Genomic DNA, 13,868 nt, shown 5'->3' with positions numbered 1-13,868 from the left:
GTTTATATCGAGACAGTTATCTCTTCACGAGAACCCAATACCTCTCGATAGGTCGTAACTCCTAGCAGTTTAATGGATTCGCCTCTTTCGGTACAACATGGACTTTATTCAACTTATATCGTTTCAAAACATCTTTGGCGTTGTGACAAGATGCCAAATCGGTCCTGAATAGCGAGGGAGCGTCATGGCTGCGGAGGAATGATAACAATCGCTTCATTAGGCTTAATTCACGGTATATTTCCTTGTTTACCGTTCCGGTAGTGATGGGACTTTTGGCTTGGTTGACCACATCAGCATGTTGCTTGCTATACCAACTATTTTTTGGGGAACTGGGCCTTTTTCTTTATCCGGAAAACTCTGCTACCGCGCTCCGGTGCATGACAGTATAAAAAGACATCCCGGTAAGTTGCTTAAAGTGTTCCAGCACATACATTTCATCCTCCATTATAACGCAGGGAATTTTGGTCAAATATTCGCGATACAACTTGTCGGTACCTGAAGTAGGCACTTTGGAAACAGCTTTATTTTTCTAGCCACAGTACATACCGAAAAATTTGGTCTCTTCTGCAATGTTCACTTCATTTTCGCGTCCTTTTGGTGGTTCCTGAGATCCGTTTATGTTCCGTTCCCAGCCAGGAAGTTGTCAAACGTGTATCGAAAGATTTAAGGGCTGAGGACAGTACCGTAAAGTGGTAGATTTTTTGCTATTTTCCCATTTCAAATTAAACGGTGCAGAATATAGAAACGGTGCAGAATATAGAAAAACCCACCTGACAATGTCTTCGAAATTTAGTTGAGAATATTCTGTGAAATTTTCAGAATGATTCATTGAGTTTAGCGGTCGTGTTGTATTTTTTTCTGAATGAAGAACTGCTGAAAATTGGAACGCTCGGAAATGCATACCTCTACTTGTTCATCGAATATCTCGACTTTGAAGGCTTGTATCATAAATCTACCGTGACGAAGTCTATATAATTTAGTTTAGATGCGATTAAAGCTTGCTTCATTTAGAATTGGAACAAACTTTTGCTCCTATTATGGCGCTCTTGGTGGACGGATTTGGAAGTTCTTGGCACCCGCGTGTCGGGAATTTTGTCAGCTTCACGTATGATTTTTGACATTCCGCAAATCGATTGTACTTTGTAAACAATCAACATAGAAGCCAAAAGAAGGGAAAAAAAGTGCACAGTTATTTGGAAAATCCATTGTGGTCTGCATCTAGGCTAGCTAAACAGCTGAAATTGCCCAGAAATACCGTATGGCGCGTTATTAAACGGTATAAGGAACCATTGACGACGATTCGGAAGCCTCAAGCCAATCGTCGGAGTGGAACTGTCGACCGGAAACTGCGTGGTAAGATTTTGAAGACGATTAAGAGGAATCCTAATCTGTCGGACCGTGATTTGGCCAGAAAAATCGGTGCTGCCCATAGTACCGTAAGGAGAACTGGACTCCGGGAAGGAATCAAGTCGTATCGAGCTAGCAAACAGCCAAATTGGACCATAAAACAGAATAGTGTCATCAAAATTCGTGCTCGGAAACTATATGACCAGGTGCTGACCAAGTTCGACGGGTGTCTTCTGATGGACAATGAAACCTATGTCAAGGCTGACTTCGGGCAAATCCCAGGTCAAAAATTTTACTTGGCAACGGCTCGGGGGGATGTTCCAGCCAAATTTAAATTTGTTTTTGCCGACAAATTTGCAAGAAAATTTATGATTTGGCAGGGCATTTGCAGCTGTGGTAAAAAACGAAAATTTTCGTTACAAATAAGACAATAACATCGGTACTATACCAAAAAGAGTGTCTCCAAAAACGAATTTTGCCGTTCATTCGATCCCACGACCATCCCGTGTTTTGGCCAGATTTGGCAAGCTGTCATTACAGTAAAGTCGTTCAAGAATGGTATGCAGAGAAAGGGATCCAGTTTGTTCCGAAAAACCTTAACCCATCCAACTGCCCCCAGTTCCGCCCTATTGAGAAGTACTGGACAATCATGAAGAGGAGACTCAAGGCAAAGGGAAAGGTTGTCAAAGACATCAATCAGATGACGGCCTGGTGGAATAAGATAGCTAAAACGATGGACGAAGAAGGTGTGCACCGCCCAATGAGCCGTGTTACAGGAAAAATTCGAGAATTCCTTCGAAACCGTGACGAATAATTTTATCCGTATTTTTTTCTTAAAAGTATGAAGAAAACGCTACATTTGTATAAAAAAATATCTTGAATTCAATAATAAATAACTGAAATACAGGCAATTGTCTTTGTTCCAATTCTATCTGAAGAAAGCTTTAGTACATAAAAACATAAATGTTATCGCGATAAAAATAAATTCAATCAATTCAATCAATCTTGTATTTTTTGTGAAACGGTCAGTTTCAATGCATCCGCCATTTTTTCGCTTTGGTTTCCTGATAGCATTCTGAAAAAGAAGAGAGAAATAAAATCTGCTCGACAAGGCTGCTAAACACACAGACGTTTCATTGTACATAAACACATTTTTTGTTTCGCATTCAATCTTTGTGAAAGTTGAAATTTTTTTCATTGTTCATTGGAATCCATGTTCCATGTTCCAACCCATACGATAGATTTATGTGATAAGACTTCTCATCAAAATAATAAAATGTATGCTGTCAAGCCGGTACAGTTTGCTCATATACGAGAGAGTACAAGAGAAATACGATGCGCAAAGGGAATTGAGCGAGCCACGTGGTCGATTTAAAACTCAACACGCGACCCTCTGTCCTCAGACCTTAAGAACACCAAGCTTTATTTGCAAATTTTTTTACTGACAGATCCGGACTTTTATCGCACACAATTGTTTTTCGCACTTGCTCTTCTTTCGACGCCATCTTCAATCTAAAAGGTTGTAGTACCAGTAGCTCGATCGATTTCGAGTTTTCCATACAAAAGCATGACTCGATCGATTCACAGAAGGCAAATTTTTACATTCGTTCGACAAAATCCGATTCGATCGAAATGCAGAATAGGGGTGATGTTGATTTTACACAGTGGATGACGTTAGGGCCTCGAATGATGTGTAATGGGGACTAGTCAAGACAAAATGACTGAATTTAGATTGAAGCCTGGCGTGATTGGTAGTTCCTCGAATTGAGGAAGCAAGGTACGGCCATAATGCAATCAATTTCTCAGAACAGACTGTCGTCTCAACCATATTCGCATTTCTCAAATTTTCATTCAAATAATACCGTATATATGGAATTGCTAAGTAGTGTAGTACAGACTTTATATTTTTGCCCTTTTAACGTTCTGATTACGGTTGAGAATGTCAAGTCACAAAAATATTTCTTCATCTGATGTAACCCTCTCGAGATTTTCGGGAATCGGCTTTTGTTTTTCGCCGTAGAACTCATAAAGGCAAGTCTATTCATACGGGACTTATATTGCGTAATTAACAGTACAGATACATGTTTGAATTCAATCACACGCCCCTAAAACTACCGTCGGTTGATACCCTTAGTTTTTTTTCTTACTTCGTGCCTTACAAATGAACATTATCTTCTATTTCAAGCTGTTGTTTTTTTTCCTGTAATTTTATAATCTACCAATAAATAGTTGAGAGTTTCGCTTCTACTTTGACTACAGTTGCATAATTTTAGCATTTGTTTAAGCTGCGGGACGTAGTAAAACTATTGTTCAGCATGAGCCATCGCATGCAATCTTAGTATCTGACGCTATTCCCAATGCCATGTTGAGTAATTTTTAAAACCTACTGCAAAAAAAAAACCTTCTACCAAATGTCACTTTTGTAATCCTTTAGATTAGCAATTGAGAATAGTACTGGAACGTAATTGTCGAGTTTGCGGTACGGCATATTATGGACTTGGTTTCAAACCCTGTTGTGAAGGCTTATGTGAAAACAAAATCGGTGTCATTCGGGATTTCCCATGGAGACAGAAAGTGCTCCCCGGGAAGTGGGGTGCAGTGAGTAGACTTGTAGTCGTGCAGATGTTTTTTTATCTAGTGATGAAAAGAACGTTACAGTTGTAAAATGCGGGAATGCCACTTGAATATTTTACCAAAAACTTGGCCATGGAATCTCGTTGCTCACTGGTATATTCCTCTCCAATCTCAATGGGATAACTTCGCGAGTTTCCATTATCCGTCAAATAGGACATCAACAGCGACAGGCAAAGTTCATCTGAGTCTGAAAATAAAAAATCTTCACGGTACTGCGATCGCCTTATGTCTTGCTTCATAGTTTACCATTTCTAATACATTCAACGGGTTTCGTTAATATTTCTTTTGATAGGTTTTCTTGGTCCGGTTTGAAAATGTTTGGGAAACGATGCTTAAGCATGCTAATCAGCAGAAAGTTACCGCGGTTCGTTCCCAAATTACCATCTCTGAAACAGATTTGAAGTTCAGATCCTGTGCATTGTATTTTACCTCATTACATCTTCTTACTCTGAGCAAATGATTTCGTCTTCCGTGCGTCTAATCAACAAAACGGGACCGTTGTACTGCGAGATCAGTTCGGTATTATTCAGATTAACATAGTCTCTAACGGCTATCTTTACGATGTTGGAAACACTTTCCGGCATCCGGGGTAGTGCCAGTTGAAGAACATCATCAAATGTAGCATCTAGAATAACTCCCTTCACATCCGGGTACTGTGAAGCGGCATACAGCGTCGAGTAGCCTCCAATACTCCAACCATACAGTATGATGTTTTCGGGAGTGAACCCTAGATCAGTTAATGCAAACTGTAGTACTGCGTCCACTGCATTCTGATCTTGATCTGGATATGGACGACCCTATTGAGTAGAACATTAGCTCTCTGTCACTGGATTACGTCGATAAATGAGATAACTCACGCTACTTCCAGCAAAACCAGGGTGATTCCATCCCAGCACTGAGTATTTCAAATCCATCGGAGTCGACATAATACCGATCTCGTAAAAGCCAGCATTACCTTCAGAGCAGATAACTAACGTACGACCGTTGCTGCTTTTGTTGCGGTTGTCCACAAACACCGTATCAATTTCATTCCCATCGGATGTTTTCACTTTGTTACGTTTACCGCCGTACTCGGTGATCAGTTTGGTGCGGCCCTGGAGCAGCATTGGTTCTGAAACATGTGGATTCATTTATTTAAGCTGACAGAATTTTCGGGCGAGGCTGGCCTTTTACCAATATAACTCTGCACCAAACGTACGGATCCGGGATAGATCATTCGAATGCCGAAACTATGAATCGCTAAATATGCCACAATCTGACAGGGTAAAGATGAGATCCATAGTGGTTTATTGCGTGCCACTTGCACCCGTTGTCTGGAAGTAGATGTGGATTATCATTCCTTCGGGGCTATGGATTATGACCTATTAATACTAACACATTGTTTGTAACGGTAAAATCTACTGGCCAATCTTTGAAGTCGAAATCATACTTCCGAAGGTGATTCTTTTCTTCGGAACTTTTCTCGTTCCGCTTGGCACTCTCCAAGCACTCAGCAAATCGGATGTAGACCAGATTCATGGAACGACCGATTCCGCGCATACACAGGGAAACAGCTACCAGCAAGCCAATGCCAGTCGTAAACTTGGCCAGTGTACCGACGGAATCCGCCACGAAGTAACCCCGTCGGTAGAGGAATGTAATTAGCAATGGCGATGTGTAGTACCCGAAGCTCCACATTAAATTCAGCTGTGTAAAAGACGATAAATAGATGCGCGTTATATTGAATTACTGATTTCATATATTAAACATATGCAATAATTGCCAGCTCGCCATATTATGGTAGACTACTAACAGCTGTCAGCAATTGATCTCCATATTTTTCCAGAGGACCCGGTTCATACGCTTCCTGTTACAGAAAATGAAAACAAAAACAATGGTTTTAGTTCTGGGCGAAGATTGCGAAATAATTCACTAACCTTTGTTCCATCGTACTCCTTGAAGAGTTTGGGGGAGAGGAGGTATTTATAGAACGGCATAATATCTAGTAAACTTATTTTATCTGGTGAAAGCACAACTGCTAATTACTAATAGATGACACCATAAAAACAAGTTTTCCTTTGTAATCGAATACTAGCTTTACCGTTTCGTTATGCGCTAATTTTGCATAGATTGACAAATATACTCTGCTAACAAAAGATTCAAATCATTTTCACAAATTACTTGATGGAAACACAACTTCCTAAAATGCTGCTGCAGTTCGAGTTCATCAATAGCACAACAATAATTGACGACTTATCTAATTAGGTTTTGCACGAGCGTGACATAACCTCACAAAAATGAACAGAATCAACTTTTTTTGACAGTCGAGGTGTACTTGTTTACAGTTTAAAAGTTCATCGCTGGAATGTAAAAATTGCAAGTCGCCTCACACTCAACAGATTCATACATAAATCGCTCCTTGATGCTGGAAACACATACAGCGCAATCTTTTTAGTTATTTTCACTGTGGAATACGATTTTAACAGGCACTTTTCCGTCATTTTTCAATTTTTAACTTGCAGTCGAAAAACAAAACAAATACACCTCAACTGTCAAAGATGAACTTGATTCATCGGCAGTTCATTTGTGTCGTCATCGTGCAAAACCTAATAGTGACACATGGAGGAAATTATCCAACACACACATGAGCTGTGCAAATTCATTCATTATCAATGTAGGGGCCGTGGACTTTTTACGTAAGAAACAAATTTAAGTATTTATTACACTGAATCGAAAAAATGCTGGATAGATAATTCTCGGTTAATTTTTCAAAAGGGCGTATAAGCAAGTGACAGTTTCTCTTTGTTTACATTCTCTTCTATTAATTACCAAGCGGTTTCCACGTTTATCACTCAACCGACGACAAGACCAGACACTCCGAAGAAAAATCTGTATTAAAAGTGTCCGTTAACAATTCACCTTCAGTTACCATGAATTGAGCAACCCCCTGGTGATGATAAAAATAATCTTCTGAAGCAACACTGCTCTGGTTGTTACGAGCTTGTTACCAAGGTTCTTCAAAAGTTCAAATAAACATAAACAACTTAAACAAGTAACGAGAAGAATTTTTAAATTTTCACTCAAATTCAATCGACTGTTTCCTCTATTACGGAAGATGATTAAAATTCGGTAGGGATCGTCATCCAGTCGGATAACTCAACAAATTAGTAGTTTCGTTCCCTTTGGTGACTATTGCGTCAGTGATATTGTAAGCTATAGAGAAAATAATGTTAGATGACCCTTCGTATTTTGTGAGGCATTAGGTAATTCAACCATAGAGAGACCCCCCCACACACCTCCATTGTCCTATGAAGAGCAGTAGAAATAAAACACGTTTAAATTTATATCTCAGTGCGTTTGATTAAATTTAGTACTCCTCCAGTTTCAGAAGTGAGATTTCAGTCCTATTAAAACGATTAATTATTCGACGAAATAATCGACGATGCCATTGACGAGACGAATGGCTGCAAAAAAATTGGAGTTAGAAGCAGGAGGAAGTAATGATCCGCCATATTTTGATGCCGAAGATGACGAACAACGAGAAGAAAGCGATGAAGTAGTTGATGTGAACCAAACTTCTACTAATTGTCAGAGTATGACATTACATCCATACGACGTCGCACGATTGATTCCGGAGTATGCCGAAGGAGACGGCGTTAGTAAGTGGTTAAGAAGAATTGATCATTTCAGAACTATTTACGGATGGTCGGAGCAAATTTGTTTGCTATACGGTTCAACTCGATTGGCGGGTGCGGCCGCGAATTGGTATAGACGAAATGAAGAGTGGATTTTCAATTGGCGACAATTCAAGGAGCACATTATGGTTGCTTTTCCTGAAACGTATGAAGAGGCTGATATTCATCGCGAGCTGGAAACAATAAAAGTTCGAAAACGGAGAGTCTTACGAGTCGTATATTTACCGTGTGGATGCAATTGCTCAGAAGGGTGATTTTAGTGTGTCTGCTAAACTAAAATATATTATCAAAGGATAACGCCATGATAAAGTGTATAGCAGCTTACTATCGAAACAATATTCGTCCACATTGGAGTTATTGCGGCACATAAAATGGATAGCATCGAACATACAAATGCTTCCCGAAATTTCTACGAGACAGCCGAAGACATACACCACTGTATCATCGCCAGGAATGAGCGTGATTTGTTATAATTGTCGTGAAACGGGTCATCGATCATTGGACTGTCCGAAACCGCAGCGTAGAGAACGATGCAACAAGTGTCTCCGTGTAGGCCACATTACGGCAGAGTACTGTACGTACGGCACCAACCCGATCGACACAGCCAACGACATTCGTCCGATCCGATGGAGTTACGAAAACATCCACGAATGCTATTTTCGAGGGAGACCACTCAAACAATCAGCTGACCGTGAACCAGGATTCACAACAGCAAGTTGAAATTGAAGCAGCGGGAAAGCGTATTCATGCAATGGCTTTGTTCGATACAGGTAGTTATACAAATCTTATTAAAATAAAATGGCTACCGCAGGATTTACCACTGAATCCAACCTCCGACGAAGCAGTGGGTGTCAATAGCTCTAAAGTAAGAATATTGGGACAGTTTAATACTTCACTGTTAGTGAAAGATAAAGGTTGTCGGGTGCAGTTCCTAGTGGTTCCCGATGACACCATGCAAATAGATGTTATATTTGGCCGAAAGTTTTTGTTAGAGAATTGTATACAACGACTAAATTTCACACATGAGGAAGCGAGTTTCTTGTTGAAAGATGAATGGTTAACGCTAGAAAATATTGACGAAAAGTGTTTGTCAGATGATGATTCTGTGTTTGGTAGTAATTTGGACGTAGGGGATGACAAAGAAACGTTATCATGTCGTGCTCGATTGGAGAATATAGTGCAACGGTGCTATTTGAATCGACCACGATCTAATGCACCGTTGATGAAGTTCGATGCGGAAATACGATTGAAGGAGAATAAAGTCTTTTCTTCCTGCCCGCAGCGTCTCCGTGTATTCGAGAAAGAAGAGTTAAACAAAATTATTCTCGATTTGCTTCAACAAGGAATCATCCGCGAAAGCGATTCTCCTTACACATCTCGAGTGGTTTTAGCACGGAAAAGAAACAACACGTTTCGAATGTGTGTGAATTATAAACCATTAAATAAAATTGTTGAGAGAAATCACTTTCCGATGCCCGTTATTGAAGATCAGGTGGCTAAGTTGCAGGGTAAACGCTACTTCACTTCACTTGATCTTAAAAATGGATTTTATCACGTAGGGCTGACGGAACAATCGAAAAAATACACGTCTTTCGTAACGGATAACGGGCAGTATGAGTTCAACCGCTTGCCTTTTGGATATGCCAATTCGCCGGCAATATTTGTTAAGTTAATTTCCAAAGTTTTGGAGCGTTTCATTAAAGACGGTCGGGTTATAGTATTTATTGATGACATGCTCATCGCTTCTGATACGATAAGTGAACATTTTCAAACTTTAGAAGAAGTACTCGAAACTCTCGCAGACAATCATTTGGATCTTCAATTTGCAAAATGTCATTTTTTTAAGACTCATATTGAGTATTTGGGATACGATGTGCAACGTAATCGAATCAAGCCCAGTGATCGACATGTAGAATCAATCAAAAATTTTCCGATTCCTACGAACCGAAAAAGCCTGCAACGGTTCCTTGGGCTAGTTAACTATTTCAGGAAGTTCATTCAGGGTTTCAATGTACATGCATCTAAACTTTACGAATTAATGAAAGAGGACAAGGAATTCGAAATGACTTTAGATCACATCCAAGCCGTAGGGAACTTGAAAAATGCACTGATTTCCAAGCCTGTTTTACGGATTTATTCACCGAATGCGGAAACTGAACTGCATACCGATGCTTCATCGTCGGGTTTCGGCGGTGTTTTGCTGCAGCGACAAAGTGATGATGGTTTGATGCATCCTATTATGTATCACAGCCGAAAAACTACCGTTGCCGAATCGAAGTCTCAGTGCGTTTGATTAAATTTAGTACTCCTTCAATATTTTATTAACGGACCTTTCGGTGACGAGCCTTCCTTCGATTGGATACGAAAAAAAGTCTATTGTGTGGTGTATTCGCATATCGTTTGTTGTACATTTCTAAAAGAAGAAAAACAGAATCTGGTACTTCAATTACCCGTATGTAAAAGCTTCAAACATCAACATTATTCAAACGTATAATTTTTTTCAAACTTTCTTGGCAACTTCAGAAGAAATCTCGGATTTTAAAGTAATCCAAAATATGTGGTGTGAGACTGAAATACGAAAGCTTTTCTCTTGACAACATGATATCACATTTAAATAATATTGGATGATGATTAATGATATAAATTAGGTTATTGAATTAAAATACTATTATTACTGATAATTATATAAATGTTTCATACAAAATTGTTCATGATAAAACATTTAAATATGTGCAGTAATTGAGATATGGACACAAACTCCTTAACAATAAATTTTCTGGAACGGTTCTTTAATAAACGGAAGATGATTATCATACAATAACGATCTGTCAATTATTTTTCATGCAATATGGAATTTTTTTTAATACATATATTCACTCTGATTTCTGATTCGATCGAAATACTGGCTCGTGGTGAATGTATGTATTACAAGAATTCCACATTACATGAAAAATTTTGAGCAGATCGATATTTACACAATCTTCTCATTTTATTGGTTGACATACAGATAAAACCGTGTTTTTTTCGCACAAATTGTATGCTACAAATTTATACGAAATTTATTTGTTTTCATTACCGAAACCGGTAGCCACGGTGAAGGTAACTGTTATTCGAAAACAACAGTTGTTTAGTCTTGGTGGCATATATTTTTAGAACGATTTCATTTTGACATTACGAGTTACTGAGGGGTAGTTAAATTTGTAATACAGTTTTAATAGACGAGTGGCAGGTCGTGTCGTCGACTCAACTCTTTGCATGAAATGATACCCGAAACTTTCGACTATCAAACAGAATAGTGATATCAAATAAAATCTTTTTAATCACATCACAATTATCGAAAGAGAGAAAGATTGAAGAGAAACTGTCACTTGCTTATAAACCCTAATGAAAAATCAACCGAGAATTTCTTTAGCTTATCCTTGTTATAATAAGACCACACGCTCTTTGATCATAACTCTTGGTTTGAGCACAGACTAACAGACAGGACACTCAAATTAGATTCCTCAATCATGTTAACGGTCATTTCGAATATTCCTTTATTTGGGACAGTACTCACATGTGTCATGATGGCGCCACGTTACCCTATCAAAAACATCCTGTCTGTCATCTAGACTGTGTATTTTTTTTTTCATTTACCAACAGAGTTGCCATTCATACAGAATTACTTGTACTGTATTGATTTGTATACGTCCATGCGAATTTCATGCAGGATACAGATTTAATACATATTGACAAAACTATATACAGAATTGTGCCTACTTCTCATCCTTCAACGCAATACAAAATCAAACCCGTTTTGATACAATATCTACTTGCTTCTGGTCTGCCACCACTTAATTTTCGGGTGAAAACTACCAACACAATAAAAAATAGTCTAGATGAACAACGTTGAGTCAAATAAATGGTTACCTTCCAACATCGCGAAAAAGTTAAATATATTATCAACGTAATCCAATAATTTATTGTGACGATTCATTTTCAAATATTTTGATGAAATCAGGCATCCCTGCAAGCAGCTGATCGGTGTTGACAAACCAGGGGAAACCAACTAGTAAAAAAACTTGTACATAACACAAGGGGTGTACAGATAGTAAATAGTTCGTGCAGTACAATATAGGTGGAACTAGTGCATCACGAAAAATTATTTTTATAAGAATTTACTCATACTGTCATGTCTGTTAGTCTGTGGTTTGAGTTTAAGATTACTCAAATTCATAAACTGGAATATTAAATATTTCAAAATTTGAATTCAGGTTTGAGTAAAATTTACTCAAACCATGGATTCTCTCGCATTTGATTATACATTAGAGTAAGCGTTAGCTCCAATCTTCATTTTATCATTTAATAAATTTTACTAATGTTTTTAATTGCACACACTTGGATTTTTTCCTGGATTTCGGCAAAACTTTGCCGAAATTTGAACAGCCGAGTACTCGGCAAACACTAAAACAACTGAAATTCTTGGCAGAGATGTCCATCTGAATGAAACCTTCTCTTTCGCACATATACACTGTAGAGTATACAGGAGAGATTATTATATCAGACCTATTTCTCAAATTAAACTATCTCAAAACGCAGAATTGCAAACTTGTATACAACTGTGTCGTTCATGTGGTAAAGATGAATTCACGCGTTTTTTATGACGGCCAATAAGCCATCCATCAACATTCACTTTGAAGAGTAATTTCGAATGACTCGGCACTCGCTGAAAGTAAGTCATAGTAGTAAACGGCAGGAAAAAGTTTTCTCTTTCGTCTGGTCTTAAATTTAATACTCTATCTTTCATAGCTCGCTTGCAATTTCTTTCGTAAGTGGAAGTTGACAGGTTGCTTATTGGCCGTTCCCAAAAAAAAAACGCGTGAATTATATTCAACGATACTAGATTGGATAATGAATGATTAATGAATTGGTATCATTAAGACAATTAAAATAAAATACATAATTAATTGCACAATTAGTGCCATGCCAGATTAAGTATGTACTTTAATAAAAAATACCGATAAAACATATCACTGTAAATGGAAATTTAGCTTTACCATGGTTACCGTTAATTTTCCGATAAACAACTATACTTTGTTGATATGCAAACTGATTTATTATGAATTCGTTGGGAAAAGGGAAAACTGAAATTAATACCTAAGAGTTGTATTCATTCTGAGAACTAAACTTACAATGAGTAGACGTATTTGATCTAGTCTGGAAATTTTAAAATTCAAAACTTTAAACACGTGTGTCTTACTTTGGTTACGTCATACACCACTGTTATATAAAGTGTGCACGCATCATGAAAGCGAGTGTTTATTTGCTTTCAACTTTAGCACTGGATCACACCTGAGAAGGGCGTTTTCCTTTTTGTGTGATGTTCGCTTCTTGCATCCCCTGTGTAGACAAGAATCTTACTCTGGTGAAATACCATCACTGATTCTCGGTATTTTTCATGTGACAGATAATTTGCATTTACCGAGATATTTGGTTTCTAGAAGACTATAAATTACCGAGATCTTCGTCGCTTTGGAAACAAATTACCGAAATTATCGGTGTTCATGCATGTGAGTTAATAACAAGATTTTAAGCAATTAATTAGAATATAGTTTTAAATATAGAATAAACATTCCAGTTAAAACTCTTTATCATAGATTTATTGATTTCAACATTACGTTAGCTGTCTAACTAATAGACTCGAAAATACCAAATAAGAAACAATATATGACATGAAGAAAATGCTGTTAAACACATACACCGTAGAATGTATGCACTTCCATGTCATTTACAGTAGAAAACACAATTCGATTTTCCGCAGAAAATCAGATTTTGGCTACAACAAAGTAATGGCTCAAAAAATGTTCAATATTTAAAATAATATATCGCACCGGAATCCAATCAATTTCATGCAGTAAATTAGCGTTTCTCCAGTGTGTGTGTAAGGATTCTCTGGGGGATCTTTTGTCACGAATAGTCGCCAAGCATTGAACAACATCTTAATATCACAAAACATATCGCTATATTCGGATTGAATTTTTAGTTGAGACTGATTTCATATGTGGGCATTCACATCGCTAAATTTTGAACTGAAGAAAAATGGCTACTTTAATGAATCATCGAATTTCGGTTGTCTAAAAGCTGTTGGCGAGATTCCGGTAAGTTGATATCATTAATTTGCTGATTTCGAACTGATTTGTCTAAGGCCGTGAACAATTTCGCGAATTATTTTAA

At 37.9% G+C, this 13,868-nt stretch overlaps 1 protein-coding gene across 1 annotated transcript; it reads right to left on the bottom strand.

Moving 5' to 3' along the window:
- Positions 1 to 3,217: 3,217 nt before the first annotated feature.
- Positions 3,218 to 6,484, bottom strand: LOC131436606 (phosphatidylserine lipase ABHD16A). Its single transcript, XM_058605422.1, has 9 exons — positions 5,898 to 6,484; positions 5,774 to 5,827; positions 5,357 to 5,667; positions 5,155 to 5,294; positions 4,839 to 5,092; positions 4,429 to 4,778; positions 4,228 to 4,367; positions 4,041 to 4,168; positions 3,218 to 3,981 (listed from the first exon to the last, which is right to left on the bottom strand). Exons 1-9 carry the CDS (start codon positions 5,955 to 5,957, stop codon positions 3,871 to 3,873), a joined length of 1,548 nt encoding a protein of 515 aa, XP_058461405.1. The 5' UTR covers positions 5,958 to 6,484; the 3' UTR covers positions 3,218 to 3,870.
- Positions 6,485 to 13,868: the final 7,384 nt, after the last annotated feature.

Source organism: Malaya genurostris, chromosome 3, assembly GCF_030247185.1.
Source record: "Malaya genurostris strain Urasoe2022 chromosome 3, Malgen_1.1, whole genome shotgun sequence".
In the NCBI taxonomy this organism is placed as follows: Eukaryota; Metazoa; Arthropoda; class Insecta; order Diptera; family Culicidae; genus Malaya; species Malaya genurostris.
The sequence above is the reverse complement of the archived record's forward strand: the minus strand, read 5'-3'. Positions and strand labels throughout refer to the sequence as shown.